Genomic DNA, 17,381 nt, shown 5'->3' on the forward strand with positions numbered 1-17,381 from the left:
ATTTTTCAAAAGAAAAATTCTTTGAAACAAAGGAAAATGCATTTGAACCAAAGAAATTAAAAAAAATCTTTTCGCTACCTGAACAACTTTAAGCGGGCCATAGACTACACAACATTTATTGTACAAATGCGATGAAATTCGGTCGCTGTAAATACGATTTGCATCGTGTATGGCACCGCTTGAATGGCCGCGCAATCGGTTTGAATGAAATCGGTCGGAATCTAAATATTTTGTGCAAGCAACCCTCTTGGCATGGGGCAGGAAGACTGAAATTTGCTATATCGTTTTCTGTATAGTTTTTTTTACTGTTAGGTAAAAAACCAGAAATTGTTGAAAAGATTTGTAATCGTTCAAATTTTAACTTCAGATAATCAGTTTCGTGTAGCGAGTCATGTAACTCAGTTGTTTTGGTGCTAAATTTAGATTTAGCTATTTTTAGAACAACCATTTACCAAACCATTTGTATTTATCAACTTCAAAACTTTAACGAAACTTGAGCGATCATGCAAGAATTTTCCAGAGCAAAACAAAATATAATTAAATTATTGTTTTTTGCCAAACAAGTACTTTTCAGCATAAAACAAGTTTTATTAAAAATCACTTAATAAGAAACTAAAATTTTGAACATTCGCACTGGTCGGTAGACTGACTTTTTTTATTCGCCAGCAATCGTTTGTGTTCGCGCGAAATACGTTTGCATCGGGTGTGGGCGAGCATAGATTCAAACAATCCTTGTGGAATTTTCCCAAGCCATTGGTGTAGTCTATGGCCCGCTTTATGTAAGATAAACAAAACGGAAATTTCCTTTAAATAAAATAATTGCGATAACTTTTACTTAAATTAACTGAACCAGTCTAATGCGCATTCTACACCACACCGATAAAGTATACACGGAAAATAATAAAAAAGTAGGATTTACCTTTTTGCGAGGTGATTTTTTTTTCCACCCCTCTTTCGAGGTAAATTTTACCTTTTTTTCATTCACCTAGCAATAAGGTAAATATTACCTTTTTTCAATTCACCTACGAATAAGAATTTCCTGATATAAATATATGATTTCTAAATTATCATATTTATCACTTGCTAGAAAAGCAGCAACTAATTGTTAAAACTTAAACTGGAAAGCTTTGCAATTTCAAGATTTTGATTTAAACATCTTAATATTTATTCACATTTAGAAAATATTTTGAAAGTAAGTATGTCCACGTGGACATGACGCAAACCCCTACCCCCCTCTCCGTGGACAAGCGTGGACATTTCCATACCCCCTCCCCCCCCCCCCCCCCCCTAAGTTGTACACGTGGTATGTGAACGGCCCCTATTTGGTTTGGTTGGTTTCTTCAATAAAAATGAAAACAAAATTCATTCAAATATTTATATTTATTTGAAATAAATAGGGACTATTCATTATATTTATTTTTTAAATGTATCACCGTGTTTAAAAAAATATTGAAGTAAATCCTTTTTCGCCAGGCTCGTGGCAATTCAGCTTCACGTTCTTCCGCGCCATAATGGCGACTAATCCAGTCAGATCCGGATTTTTCCGGAATGATATCTGGAGGATGACGTGAAATATACCTCGAAGCTGGGCCGATCTGAAACAAAAGCATAGTATTATGACGAGAACCAGCACAACTAAATGATATCTAAGAAAAAACTTACCATTCTGTTCCGATTTTCTCATATTGGCGCGAAACAAAACTTCCCTTCTGAACGACGAAACAGCTTAACCTCAATAAACGGATTCGTCAATTAGTTACTTTTGTTCGAGATGAATTGAACCGTTTTGTTTAACTCAATCCAGGTCAATTTCACCTCGCTACGAGGTAAGTTTTACCTTATTTGGATTTACCTTTTTTCTAGGTGAATTATACTTTTTTATTGAGCTCAATTCAGGTGAACTTCACCTCGCTACGAAGTAAGATTTACCTTTCTTGGATTCACCTTTTTTCTCGGTGAATTGTACCTGTTTTTCAACCTCGATTCATGTAAATTTTACCTCGCTGTGAGGTGAGTTTCACCTCGAAGAGGTACACTCAACGAAATCGACACATTGGGGCTATGTGTGAGCCTATATAGATTTTTGCAATTTGTTTCCCATATGAAGAATATGTGCCACACATATAGCAAAAACATAGAATGGTAAAGTGTAGCGACACATAAAAAACATAATGCTGGTCAAATGAAATCAATAAAAATGTTCACATAGTCGACATATGTAAGGTACAATGGATGAAATTTTCTGTTGCTGTTAAAATTTCATTTTACAATTTATTTCACATAAAAAAAAGCCACAAAAACACTTTCAAGAACGTTAAAAGCCAATTTTATTCAAGTTTGAATATTTTCTAACACATTTTTTGGTGTAACATTGATAAGTCAGAGCCTTCAGCTCCCGTCCCGGTTTCCTCCGGATGCTCGAATTTTCACAACAGAACTCCATGTTTTTGTACCCGCATGAATCGGTATTATACAATAACGATTTCCATTATCTTTGTTGCCGATAGAATTTAAACTCCTCAGTTTTGTGAAGACTGTATATTTCACGAAGAAAAAAGAATTACAAAATTCCTGCAACAGGAGCACTTTTAGGTTAGATAGTCTTTAGAAAATTTTACAAATTACTTACTGTAGTAGCTCTTCGCTATCGTGCAACACTTTTACGGGCAACTTAGAAGAAGTCTGTTCGTAGGAACCTTTGTATATAATCGTTTTAATTAGTTTTAAGCTAGTTTAAGTAGATTGTTCAATTTTACCTGTCCTTGTACGTTCTAGTCAACAAATTTAGGTTAAGGTTTTCTAGGTTATCCAATTTGCACGTAGATCCTATTTTTTAGTAATATTTTTAATTAATTTCAGCTAAATTCAATTCACTGTATAAGTGCTTACCAAATAGGAATAAAAGAAAAATAACAACCTAGCAACTTTAGAATAATTAATTCGGATTTTTATAAGAAAGCTTTCTAACTGAATCGAACACGTTTCACTCGTTTCGCCTTCTCCAGTTTTCTTTTTCTCCACACAGTTCGGCGGCCGGTTCGCTTGTTCGCCAACGGTTGTCACGGCTGACGTTTGTTGTCGACAACCAGGGACGGACTAGGCTCGCTGGTCGACGTGGCGCGCGCAACACTCCCCCCTTCAATGCACCGAAGATCCATCTGAGTTGCATTTCCTCCTACGCCGACGTCGAGCACCGCGAGTTTGACGGATGGTCGCTCGTATATACCTTTAGCGGTCTGCACTGTAGCCCACCTGACTTGCCCATCTGGTGCTACATTAGTGGCGATCACTCGCCCCTTGGGCCAGCAGTTGCGAGGAAACCGTGCGTCAACAATGATCACGATGTCGTTGACCTTGATCGGCTTCGCTTCAGTGAACCACTTCGCTCGACGAGTCAGTGAAGGGAGGTAGTCATGCAGCCATTGCTTCCAAAATTGATCCGCTAGGCTTTGTGACATCCGCCAGTTCTGCCGCAATCGGGTGGGGTTGTCATCGAAGCAGGTCCACGGCAGCATTCCATTCGACGACCCCATGATGAAATGGTTAGGTGTCAGCACAGGAGATTGATCGTCGCCAAGAGGTATTTCCGTCAGGGGTCTCGAGTTGACGATACTTTCCACCTCAATGAGCATACTCCGCAGCGTTTCGTCGGATGGCAGACGACTCGGAAGCAGCTTCTCCAGGTTCTGTTTGACCGTCCGAATCAGCCTCTCCCAAGCTCCTCCCATGTGAGGGGACATAGGAGGGATGAAGTGCCAGGTGGTTTGAGATGAAGTAAATTCCGCTACGATCCTATCGTGGTCCAATTGTTCGAGTGCGGCCTGTAGCTCCTTCTTGGCCCCTACGAAATTCGTACCATGGTCGCTGTATATGGCGACTGGTACTCCCCTCCTGCCCATGACGTTGCGCAGAGCCATGATACACGAATCAGTTGTCAGTGAGTGCGCGACTTCCAGGTGGATTGCCCGTACGGTCAGGCAAGTGACTAAGACTCCCCAGCGTTTCTCCGTTCGGCGGCCTATGGATACCGTCATTGGGCCGAAATAATCCACCCCCATGTGGCTGAAAGGTCGACTGTAGGCCGCTAGACGAGCAGGCGGCAGATCGCTCATCAGCGGTGCTTGTGGTCGAGCTCCTTCGTTCTTGCAGGTTTGACAGCTATTGCGGACCAACTTGTAGACTGCCTTGAGGTGAGGAATGTAGAAGCGTTGTTTCAGCTCATTTACGATGGTTTCGTGGTTCTGATGCAGGAAGCGTTGATGGACGTCCAGTACGATAAGCCGAGTAATATGGTGGTCTCGTGGCAGAATGACGGGATTGGCGATGCTGCTATCGATGAACTGGCAAGCGTTGGTTCGTCCGCGAATCCGTAGAATCCCCTTTTCATCCATGATCGGACAGAGGCGGTAGAGGGAGCTGCTTTTGGGAATCGGTTTTTCACACGGTTTTTGGAGCTTCGTAGACAGGATGGCGATTTCCTCCATATACGTGCTCCTTTGGGCCACCTGGTAGAGATAGCTCTCGGCCATGATGAACTCATCACGGGAGAAAGGTCTGTGCGCCTTCGGAGAGTTTCGGAAGGACCGTTGCATATTTTTGATGGCTCTGAACACATACGCAGTAGTTTTCAAAAGGACTGTCCATTTGCTGAACCGGCTAGCATCGATGATCGGGTCGAAAGCCTTGAAATGGAGATGTAGATGCGGACGAAGCTCCGTATCGGTCGCCTTCACAATCTGCGAGGTCGTAGGCCAGTCTTCCTCGGGGTTTCGAAGAAAATCAGGTCCGCAAAACCATCTGCTGGATGCACTCAAGTCAGGACATCCCTTCCACTTGGTCCCATCATCCGCCACGTTCAACTTTGTGGGAACCCACCGCCATTCTTTTATCTCCGTCGACTCCAGTATCTCGCTGATTCGAACTCCTACAAACTGGCTGTAGCGCCGGTGATCCGAATGCAACCAGCACATCACGTCCCTCGCATCGGTCCAGAAGTAGCGCCTTTGAACCTTTATCGAAAGAGATGCCAGAATGGAATCCGCCAGTCTGACTCCAATGACGGCCGTCTGCAGCTCAGATCGCGGAATAGATAGAAATTTTAGCGGAGCGACCCTGGTTTTTGCTCCAGCTAGCGAACACTCCACGGTACTTCCTTCTTGGAATCGCAGATAGACGACGGCCGCAAATCCATTCTCGCTTGCGTCCACGAAAGTGTGCATTTGTACGACGGTGTTCTCTCCCGCAGAAGTTGCGATGCGATAGCAGCGAGGAATTTTCACGTTCGAAACTTGAGGGAGAATCCGCAACCAGGTCAGCCATTTTTCGAAGTGACAGTCGTGAATCTCCTCATCCCAGTCGACGGACGCTCTCCAAATCTCCTGCAGAAGGCTTCGAAGGAACATGAGGAAGTGGCTGATCAACCCGAGTGGGTCGAACACCATCATCAGGGTCCGAAGCACTTCACGCTTCGTCGGTCGTCTATTACCAGCCAATAACTCAGCGTCATGGCGGGCGGATACCTTGTATGTGAAGTAGTCGGCTTTCGTATCCCACCACATTCCGAGCACTTTTCCGGTGGTCTCCGCTTCCCCTATGCTCAGATTCTTCTCGTTGGTCCCTTCTCCGTCAAGCGCAGCAACTACCGCCGGTGAGTTTGATATCCAGTTCCGCATCTCAAATCCACCGGACTCGTGGATCTTCTTCACGTCCGTAGCTAGCAGGATTGCTTCCTCCTCCGTTTCGGCACTGATGAGCATATCGTCCACGTAATGCTGGTGAATGATAGCGTCGACCGCATTCGGATATTCCTGCTCGAACTGCTTTGCGTGGGTGTTCTTGACGTATTGGGCGGTACTTGGAGAGCAGCACGCCCCAAAGGACATTACTTGCAGCACGTATACGCTGGGTGTAGCGTCATCTGGATTCTCCTTCCAAAAGAACCGTAGGCAGTGCTGGTCCTGAAGTCTCATCAGGACTTGGTGGTACATTTCCCTGAGGTCACCGGAAACAGCTACGCGGAACTCCCGAAATCGCACCAGAACTGAAAGAAGAGAAGCCAGCAGGTCGGGTCCTTTGAGCAGAACGGAATTAAGGGATACTCCATAACAGCTTGCAGCTGCGTCCCACACAACCCGTATCTTTTTGGGCTTGTTAGGGTTGACTACCGGAAATATCGGAAGATACCAGACTCGGTTATTGGACATCTCTAGCTCTTCCTTCGTTAACTTCCGTATGTATCCTTTGGTCAGGTACTCTTGCATTTTCGCATTCATTGCTTGCGCAAGGTTTTTATCCTTCTGCATCCGTCGATACAAACATTCCCATCGCCGTAATGCCATCGCTCTACTGTCCGGAAGCCGCACGTTGTCATAACGCCACAGAAGACCGGATTCATAACGGCCATTCTTGCGTGTCGTCAGCGTTGCCAGGAGTTCGTTGGCTCGTTGATCGTCTTTAGACAGGAGCAGTTTTTCCGGTTTGCTGATTCCGAGGCTCTCCAGAGAGAAGTACTTTTTCATGGCTTCGTGCAACTCCTGGTCCGTATCGGTCTCGCACTGGCATAGCTGAACGCTGTGATGATTGACATGGCTGACATCGTCGTTCGTTTTGCAACAGCACCCGTAAATCATCCATCCCAAACGAGTTTTGACGGCTATGGGCTCGTTTGGCTTGCCTTCGCGGGATTTCATCGCATTTCCCAGACTTGCATGATCCAATCCGATGAGGAGTCGCGGGCTGACTTCTTCGTAAGATTCCACCGGCAAACCTCCAAGATGCCGATACTTCTCCTGCAGCTGAGGAATTTGCAGCGTCTGTGGTCGCAACTGCAGACTCCTAACAGTGTGAACTTCGTGAAGCGGAAACTTTTTTGAAGGATTTAGGATGCTTGAAATCTGGAAGTTCACCTTCTGTGACAGGCTCTCCGTTCTGTTCGCACCACTGGTCCATCGAAGACAGAGGGGTTTTGTGGGTCCTTGCACTCCAAGTTCGTCCGCCAGACTCTGTTCCATCAGTGTGAGTTCCGAACCGTCGTCTACAAAGGCGTAGGTTCGAATCGACTTTGCCGGACCATGTAGAAGAACTGGAACGAATCTGAACAGGATTTCGGACTGTCCTTGGTGTACGTTGCAGCTGGTATTTGCTGGAGCTTGAGGAGTTGGTGTTGAAGGAGTAGCTGTTGTGGTCGTCGATTTCCTTGCTTCGCTGTGTAGAAGAGAGTGATGCAAATACGTACAGCCATTGACACCACACGCTTTTTTCTGCTTGCATGGACCGTAATGTTTGCGCAGGCATTTCCGACAAACGTTGAATTCTCGTATTACCGCCCATCTGGAATCGTAGCTGAGCTCCTTGAACCGTTTGCATTCCGCCAATGATGAACAGCTTCCTTTACATCCGGGGCATGCCTTGGCGAAGTCTTTTGAAAAGGGTTTGTTGCTCCCTTGAGCGACCGACGGTTTCTCCGATTGTTGACGGTCTTCTTCTGCGTGATGATTCAAAAACCCATCCTTTTTCGAAGATCTAAAACGGTTATCACTGCCAGCAGAAATTGAAACCGCGCTAGCATCCTCGGCGATAAAACGGAGCCACGAGCTGAAGTCCAAGAGATTTGGGTTGAGTGTATTTCGGGAATTTCTTGCCCAGTCTAGCTTCAGCGTTGGCGGCAATCGTTCCACTAACTCGTATCTCAAGGAAGCGTTGTAGATAAAATCCCCAATTTCGCATGCTTCCACCGTCGCCACCAGATTCTCGACACTGAGGGCGAATTGGATCACCGTATCCAACCTTTCGATGTTAGGAGACGGTAATGCCCGAATCTTCCTGACGATAGCCTGAATGATCGTTTCTGGTCGTCCATACAACATCTTAAGGGTGTCCATAACTCCCTGTACGTTCGATGGATGGAGCATGCGGCACTTGACTGCCTCTAGCGCTTTTCCTCTAAGGCATTTCCGCAATCTCAGCATGTTTTCTTCATTCGAGAATCCGCATAGCTGGGAGGACGAGTTGAAGATCGAAAAGAAAAGCGGCCAATCTTCAGGATTCCCATTGAAGTCCGGCAGATCCTTGGACACGGCTTGTCTAGCGGCCAGCTGACTTCTATTCAGCCGGTGGGTAGTATCTCCGTCGTCGAATCCGATTACGGGAGGTATCGATGGCCGTGGCTGTAAGACTGGAGCAACCGGAGTAGATCCTTGCCCAGAAACAAAATTTAATCCGCCGGCGAAGGTTCCGGCTACGGGGGGCATCGGTGGCTGCTGCTGCAGGACTGGAGCGACCGGGGTAGATCCTTGTCCGGGAATGAAATTTAATCCGCCGGTGAAGGTTCCAGTTTCCCTACGTTCCTCTTGTTGCGCACATACACCGGGTTGAACATTCGGACGGCATTCCGGTTCCCGCTGATTTGCAATTGTTTCTTCAGGGAAATTTGACGGAGTAGTACGACGACTCCGCTGGTCTGCCGGTGGAACGATCCTTTCCGAAAACTGCCTCAACATTTCAACAATCGTCTCTGAATTCCGTCTAGGGGCCGACATTCCTCGTTCTGCGCCAGAACCTTTATTCAAAATCGGGCGCGAGACCGCATTACTGGAATTCATCACCGGGACAGCACACGCCGGTGGTGCTCGGCGATCTACAGCTAGCAGTTCGCGGAGTAATGAAGCGATCTCGGATCCATCATCGACCGGTTGCTCTTGATTTGAATTCTCGAGCGCTTGGGGCTTCGACGAGTTGCACAGCACTGGTTCGTTTTCCGGTCCTACGTCGACGAGGCCTGAATCGTCGCCACATTTCTCCGTATCCTCTATCCACTGCCGAACCTTTGTTGCATTCTCCAACATCGAATCCGGATGGCTGACTAGAGATGAAGTTTCGCTTTCCAGCTCCTGAAGCAGGCTGTACTTCTCCTCCAGGTACTTCAACTGGCAAGTACGTTCTTCTTCCAGTTTTTGTAGCTGCAGCTCGATTCTCCTTTTCTCACTTCGCCTACTTGATTTCCCGTACGATTTCACCGATGCTGTGACGTTGGGGGGTGGATTTTGTTGTTGTTGATTCTGGTTGGGCTGCTGGATCTCGGGCACACTTTTCGCTGCTGCTCGGGGGGTCCTCACCACGACTACACTTGCGCACCCGGGGCACGACCAGCTTATGTTTTCCACTGACTGACTCACTTCGACACACGCGAAATGGTACCACCAGTCGCATTCGTCGCACTGTACCATGGCAAAATTATCAGGCTCATTACATAGCCCGCAACTGCTGACTGGATTTAAGCGAACGCGGCGAGGGGGGTTTCGTCTGACAGGGACTGATATTCGTTTACTTCTAATCTTAGTTGCCTTCTTTTGTACTTTAGGAATGGCTTCAGCTGTGGTTCTCACCGTTCCGGTAGCGTTTACCTGGTGGGTCGTCGTCTCCGAAGGGAATGATTCCTCCGGATGGTTTCCGCGATTTACGACCTGACGGCCAACATCGGTTAGCATACCTGGCGCACTGGCGAAACGTCGCGGCTGTACCTTGGGGATGGCTCCTTTTGCAGTGTTTACCATTTCGGCTGCGGTTACTTGTTGGCTCGCCGTCTCCGAAAGAAATGACATCATCGGATGGTTTACGCCGATCGCAACATGCCCACCAACATTGGCTGAGCCACCGGACACACTGGCAGGACGTCGTGACTGGGAGCCTTTGGGTTGACTTGCCATTCCAATTTATTTACAGAATTTTGTAAATTTGTTGCCGATAGAATTTAAACTCCTCAGTTTTGTGAAGACTGTATATTTCACGAAGAAAAAAGAATTACAAAATTCCTGCAACAGGAGCACTTTTAGGTTAGATAGTCTTTAGAAAATTTTACAAATTACTTACTGTAGTAGCTCTTCGCTATCGTGCAACACTTTTACGGGCAACTTAGAAGAAGTCTGTTCGTAGGAACCTTTGTATATAATCGTTTTAATTAGTTTTAAGCTAGTTTAAGTAGATTGTTCAATTTTACCTGTCCTTGTACGTTCTAGTCAACAAATTTAGGTTAAGGTTTTCTAGGTTATCCAATTTGCACGTAGATCCTATTTTTTAGTAATATTTTTAATTAATTTCAGCTAAATTCAATTCACTGTATAAGTGCTTACCAAATAGGAATAAAAGAAAAATAACAACCTAGCAACTTTAGAATAATTAATTCGGATTTTTATAAGAAAGCTTTCTAACTGAATCGAACACGTTTCACTCGTTTCGCCTTCTCCAGTTTTCTTTTTCTCCACACAGTTCGGCGGCCGGTTCGCTTGTTCGCCAACGGTTGTCACGGCTGACGTTTGTTGTCGACAACCAGGGACGGACTAGGCTCGCTGGTCGACGTGGCGCGCGCAACAATCTTCTTCCAAAGACACACGAAAGATTAGCTTTATAGTTTTGGATTATTAATGTACGATTAAGCTAGTCTTTTTTTCATGGAATGGAATCGTTTGGGCGCACTTTACGATACAGCGAACGGGTCGTTAAGTAGAGTAACCATTCATTTTTTTTGCTTTTTTCTAGATGAAAATTTAGCAGAGAGCACCTGAAAGATGTCGAAGTACAATGATTACGCCCTTCGCATACGTTAGTCCAGCTGGTGGTTTATCCCTCGCTGTAAAGTGACTAGAATACATTAAGAGTGTGTATCTTTTCTTACCGCGTTTTTCACACGACAAGTCGCCATCGTTTTGCGTCTTTATAATAAAGTTCTTTTGTATTAAACTAACGCGAGTGTTTTTCCCCGTATAAATCCGGAATATCCTTTTTCACCAACTTATCCCGCTGATAGTTGATGTGCGTGCGCTCTGCTAGTCGTTCCGCCCATCAGGTTATGGGCCCAGCAGATAGACTCGTGAAAAATTGTTCGTTTTCGGAAAGTGTCCGGGAGTAACCGATTGAGGTTAAGTTTTCCGCGTGGTTTGCGTGTTCCGCTTTCGGGAGATAGCGAAGAAAAGAACTGTCCGTTTTCGAGTGTTTGGACAAACGGAAAGTGTGTGAAAATGGCAGAGGGGAAGTTTGCCATTCCGAAATTGAATGGGCAAAATTGGCAGACGTGGAAATTGCGTCTGGAGGCATTGTTATGCCGGGAAGATTTGTGGCACACAATCGAAAATCCCCTGCCAGAAGAAAAAGATCGTTCTGCCGATTGGTTGGCTGATGACAGGAGAGCTAAAGCTACGCTCATTCTGTTGCTGGAAGATAGCCAGTTACCGCTAGTTAAGCGGAGTGTTTTTGCGAGTGATGCCTTTAATGCCTTGAAGGATTATCACCAGAAGAGCAGTCGATCGGTGCGCGTTTCTTTATTGAAGAAACTGTGCGCGAAGAATCTTCCGGAACACGGTGAACTTGAGAGGCACCTGAGTGAAGTTGACGAACTTTTCGATCGCCTCGAAGCAGCGGGTACGGAGTTGGGGGCTGACACAAAAGTGTGTTTGTTGTTAAGAAGCCTGCCTCCGTCGTATGATGCCCTCGTTTCGGCCCTGGATAGTCGGTCGGAAGAGGAAGTTACCATGGATGTGGTAAAGTCGAAGCTCATGGATGAGCACAATCGACGGCTCGAGCGTGATGGTGCAAGTGGAAAGCAGGAAAATGCTATGCGCTCTTCTGAGAGCAAGTCAAGTTCGAAAAAGTGTTTCCGATGTGGCAAAATTGGCCATCTGATTCGAAATTGCCGAGTGAAGAAATATGCTACCAAAGAAGAAGAGTTTGATCCGAAGAAAAGTGTAAATGCCAAAGTGGCTAGCAGTGATGAGAGAGCTTCTGCTTTCGTCACGGGTTGTAGTGGATCCTCCTGGATCATTGATAGTGGTGCAACTGCACATATGACCAACGATCGGTCGTTTTTTACGTCATTGGTGGAGAGTGAGGGTGGATTTATTACCCTTGCCGATGGCAACAAGATCAAAATCCAGGGTGAAGGTAGCGGTGTTTTGTATTGTGTTAACGGCAAAGAAAAAGTTATTCGAATCGATGTAAGCGGAGTGAAATTTGTGCCTGGTTTGGCTACCAATCTTGTTTCGGTTGGACGATTAGCCATGAAGAATTTGAAAGTGAATTTTGGCAGTGATGGCTGTAAAATTATCGATCGTGATGGAACCGTACTGGCAACGGGCTGTCGCAATGGTGGATTGTACGAGCTGCGACAAGGATATCCATCAATGAGAGCGACGATCGGACAGCATCTGGAGAACTGCCAGCACCAGTGGCACAGGCGTCTAGGCCACCGCGATTGGAAGGCATTGGAGCGTATCGAAAAGGAGAACCTTGCAACTGGGATGAAGGTGAGTTCATGTGGGTTGAAAATTATTTGCGAATGTTGTTTGGAGGGCAAGTCTGCCCGTGCCCCGTTTCCCCCTGTACTCGATCGGAAGTCATCCAGAGTTCTCGATATCGTGCACACAGATTTGTGCGGCCCAATGAGCGTGGCAACTCCTAGTGGCAGTCGGTATATTATGCACATAATCGATGATTACAGTCGCTTTACTGTAACGTACTTGCTCAAGTTGAAATCCGAGGCTGCCGAGTGCCTCAAGGATTATGTGCGGTGGGTCCACAATATTTTCGGACGGAAGCCCACCGTCGTGCGTTCCGACGCACAGTGCGGTGATCCCATAGAGCCGATGGACAAAAGTCGTAAAAAGTTTTAATTTGATTAAATTATTTGTTTAAATTTTCAATTATTGAAAATACGTCAGAAAAACTGTGTCTTGAAGGTTTTGTCTCAATTTTGATTTTTATGCCTTAAAATCCATGTCTCAAAAGACCCATATTTTGAAGATTTTCAATCTTTTTTATAAAAGATCCTTTGGATATGTCAAATATTTGCTTTCATAAACGATTAGGTTTTGTACTGATAATGTTACACATAAAAAATAACTGAATACAACAATTTCCTTTTCAAGTGAATATGGAGTTCACTTGAACTTGGCCGATTTATGCTTTATCTTACGTCAAAATATTTCAAAATTCAAACCACAAAGCTTGTTATAATTTTTCAATAAGATTTAAAGCCACAACCGCATATCAAAAATCCATTTTTATTCAAAATCTTTTTTTAAATATAATACTGATAAGTTCAAGAAGAAAAATTCACTTGTTTTCGGTTTTCGTTTTGCCACAGCAGTTCTTTTTCGAAGAAAAATGTTTTCCTGTGGCGTAAAAATGACCCTCCGTAAATTGCTCATATCTCTGTTAGCGCAAAAAAACGCAATTCAGCTAGCATTGTGGGTGTTCAGGATGAAATTCCCTAGCATTTGAGTGTAAAATGGTAGTGACGTCTTGTGACGCGAATTTGTTCTGTCTTGCTGAAGTTGAGCAATTTTTGTTGATGAAATTTACAAAAATAATGGTAGATTCAGAGGAAGCTGTAAAGACCAAAAACGAATTTTTTTCACTCACTTTTCATAATACGACATGCGTTGAGTTTAAATCTTCAACTTGTAGAACGAAGAATTTGAATTTGCTGCGAAACTTGTCAACGGTAAACAAAAGTTTCAAAAAAGTGTATGTTTTCGAAAAAAAAAATTATTTCTTTCCTTCTTAAATGCATTGACTTCGAACCAATGCTGCGCGTGTAGGAAGCAAAACTATGTCAAAAGCATGCTCGTTCATGAAACTCCAACCTCTTTCCAATCGATTGGTAAAGTTGAATTTAATATTTGATAAACTCAAAATTTTTGACTTTTGTCCACTGGTCACCGCACTGTGCGACGGTGGCGGCGAATTTGATAATACCGAGTTGCGAAAATTCTACAAGGAGCAAGGAATTAAGCCACAGTTTACGACGCCTTATTCCCCGCAATCGAACGGTGTAGCGGAACGGAAAAACCGTTCAATTATCGAAATGGCTACGTGTATGTTGCTCGACGCAAGAATGGAGAAGCGGTACTGGGGTGAAGCGACGCTAACGGCAACGTATCTTCAAAACCGTTTGCCATCGAGATCGCTAGAGAAAACCCCATACGAGCTCTGGTGGGAGCGAAAACCGGATTTGGGACACCTGCGGGTGTTTGGCAGTGAAGCCTATGTTCACGTGCCGGCCTCCAAGAGAAGCAAGATGGAGAGCAAGGCCAAGAAGTTGACGCTCGTCGGATACTCGATGGAGCACAAGGCGTACCGGTTTGTGGATCGAGCAACGGGATATATCACGGTTAGCCGAGACGCTCGGTTTATCGAGCTCGAGAATGGATCGTCGTCCGTGGAGGAGGTTCCAGTGGAAGCAGAAAATCGTCGAATTGAAAAAGTGAGTGTACAAAAGAAAGAAGAAGAAGACGATTTAGTGAGTGAAAGTGATCCATTGGCTGCTGAAGACAGCGAAAACAATACAAGTGAAGCTGACTATGAATCAGCAAGTGAGAATGAAACAGTGCAACCACGTCGTTCGTTTCATAGAACTCAGGGTGTAGCTCCAAAACGTCTTGATGATTTTGTTTTGGATTTCGCCGCTGGTGGTGCGGCATGTGCTGTAGAGGAGCCCACTGATGTTCACGAAGCGCGACGGAAGAAGGAATGGTGCGACGCAATGGAGGAGGAGCTCCAATCGCATCAACGGAACGGGACGTGGGACCTGGTTCCACTGCCGGAAGGAAGAAAAGTGATTGGGTCAAAGTGGGTGTATAAAGTTAAAAAGAACGAGCTAGGCCATGTAGTGAAGTGTAAGGCCAGAGTAGTGGCGCAGGGTTTTACCCAGCAGCTCGGAGTTGACTTTGACCAAGTGTTTGCTCCAGTATCTCAGCAGGCAACCTTCCGTGCATTTCTAGCAGTGGCTGCGAAGCAAGGTCTCACCGTTCGACACGTCGACGTCAAGACGGCCTATTTGAATGGGGAGCTAGACGAAGAGCTTTTCATGCGGCAACCTCCTGGCTACGAAGCACCGGGAAAGGAGGAGCTGGTGTGCCGCTTGCGGCGCAGTATTTATGGCCTGCGACAGTCGGCGAGGTGTTGGAGTAAGAAGTTGAACGAAGTATTCTCGAAGTTGGGTTTCGTTCGGTGCAACGCAGATCAGTGTTTGTTTGTGAAACAGAATAAGAGTAGCAAAGTGGAACTACTAGTGTACGTTGACGATATGCTTGTAGCATCAGCAAACGATCGTGAAGTGATAAGTGTCTTGGACAAACTCAAGGACGAATTTGAGTTGACATGCTTGGGAAAAGTTAGACATTTTCTAGGCATGGAAGTGCAACAAGAGAAGAAAACTTTTAAAATTCGTTTGCTACCGTATATCGACCAGATGATAGTGAAGTTTGGGATGGAAGAAGCTAAGACTATTAGTTCTCCCATGGATCCTGGTTATGTGAAGACTGTAGACACTAGTGAGAAGTTGAGTAATGCCACTTTGTATCGTAGTTTAGTTGGTGGACTGCTTTATCTGGCCGTAGCTGCCAGACCGGATTTGAGCGTTTGCACCGCTATTTTGGGTCGTAAGTTTGCCGAACCTTCGGAACGTGACTGGACCGCAGCCAAGCGGGTGTTGCGTTATGTGAAGATGACCCGAGAGTATTTCTTGCACCTTGGTGGAGAATCCGACCTTGTATTGTCTGGTTATTCGGATTCTGATTGGGGTGATGACATCGAAACGAGGCGTTCGACGTCTGGTTTTGTGTTTAAGTTTGGCGTCGGAGCTATATCTTGGGCTAGTCGACGTCAATCATGTGTTACCCTATCCTCGATGGAGGCTGAGTACGTGGCACTCAGCGAAGCCTGCCAAGAAGCGCTGTGGCTCCGGCAGCTGCTCAAAGATTTGGACGAGATTCAGCAGCAGCCGACCGTTATCGCCGAGGACAACCAAGGATGCATATCCTTCGTGAAGACGGGCCGAACTAGTCGTCGATCGAAACATATCGACACCAGAGAGAGGTTTGTTGAGGAGTTGTGCGTAAACAAACAATTGGACCTGGTGTACTGCCCGACTGATATGATGGTAGCCGATGCACTGACCAAACCCCTTGGTCCGTGCAAGCTTGAGCGATTCCGCGAGATTATGGGAGTCCGTAAGTAGAGGCGAAGAGGCGCTACATTGAGGAGGAGTGTCGAAGTACAATGATTACGCCCTTCGCATACGTTAGTCCAGCTGGTGGTTTATCCCTCGCTGTAAAGTGACTAGAATACATTAAGAGTGTGTATCTTTTCTTACCGCGTTTTTCACACGACAAGTCGCCATCGTTTTGCGTCTTTATAATAAAGTTCTTTTGTATTAAACTAACGCGAGTGTTTTTCCCCGTATAAATCCGGAATATCCTTTTTCACCAACTTATCCCGCTGATAGTTGATGTGCGTGCGCTCTGCTAGTCGTTCCGCCCATCAAAAGATAGATGTAATCGTTATCTAATCATCTTTTTGAAGTATTGCTGATGGTACAGCTTATCTTCAGAAGATCTTTTCACGATTATGAATGGAAGCAGAGACGATTCGTGTTATAGTTTTTTAAGATTTTTTTAATTATAATATAATTTATGTTTGTACATTGTATTGTAAATTTTGATATATAAAATATTTATCGATATACATATATAAGAATAATTTTTCACCGAGAAGTTTTTGGATCGCTCTATACTAAGGATCTTATTCAAGTTACACTATATTCGCTTTTCAATAATTATATGCTTTTTTCTTTGATTTTGGCACTTAATTGAAATTTGGATTTCAATAATGTGATGATAAATGCAAGTTTTCTAGACTCATCTGAAAGTTCAGCAAATTAACCTGTTATGCTTTTAATCTTTTAATGTTGTTTAAAAATCCAAACTGCATTTCAGCTTCCAATGGTAAAATTTAAAATTTGATAATTTCTAAAAGTATTTTGAAGAGGGTCCGTCTCTTGTTTGGTTCTTATTCTTAAAATGATCGGCACATTAAATTTGAATTTAACTGTTGGATATCCACATTGCATTTAAAGATCTTTAGTCCTATAAATAGGTTTTGTTATTTTGGTTTAACATTCTGAATTCTTATATCATGATTTCGGAAAATCTGATTAAGTTTTCATATACCCGATTAATGTTTTGTTGTTATACGGTAACTGAATCTCAAGTTTCAAACTATACACGGTGTGTTTATAGAAGATGTTTAAAAGAAAAAATACAGTAACTCTAATTTCTTCAGAAATGGAAAATTTAGCCTTTTTTGAATCATTTTCAGGCAAAATTAAAATATTTGGTCGGTGAGTCCCCATACGTTTTGATTTTTTGAAGATTTGTTGTCCATATTTAAAAATTTTTATCTGTAAAATTATTCCAGTGCAATGGAATAGTAATTTTTTTCATTGAAAATTTATTTTTTTTTATTTTTATTCAAGTTTTTGTCATACTGAAACATTAAAAAATTTCAACGCCTGGAAAAATAAGTGATTTATATTTTCTGAAAACTCATGT

At 44.4% G+C, this 17,381-nt stretch overlaps 1 protein-coding gene across 1 annotated transcript; it reads right to left on the bottom strand.

Annotated features, from left to right (window-relative positions):
* Window positions 1–3,059: 3,059 nt before the first annotated feature.
* Window positions 3,060–10,354, bottom strand: LOC129752749 (uncharacterized). Its single transcript, XM_055748519.1, has 2 exons — window positions 9,868–10,354; window positions 3,060–9,809 (listed from the first exon to the last, which is right to left on the bottom strand). Exon 2 carries the CDS (start codon window positions 9,702–9,704, stop codon window positions 3,060–3,062), a length of 6,645 nt encoding a protein of 2,214 aa, XP_055604494.1. The 5' UTR covers window positions 9,705–9,809; window positions 9,868–10,354.
* Window positions 10,355–17,381: the final 7,027 nt, after the last annotated feature.

Source organism: Uranotaenia lowii, chromosome 3, assembly GCF_029784155.1.
Source record: "Uranotaenia lowii strain MFRU-FL chromosome 3, ASM2978415v1, whole genome shotgun sequence".
In the NCBI taxonomy this organism is placed as follows: domain Eukaryota; kingdom Metazoa; phylum Arthropoda; class Insecta; order Diptera; family Culicidae; genus Uranotaenia; species Uranotaenia lowii.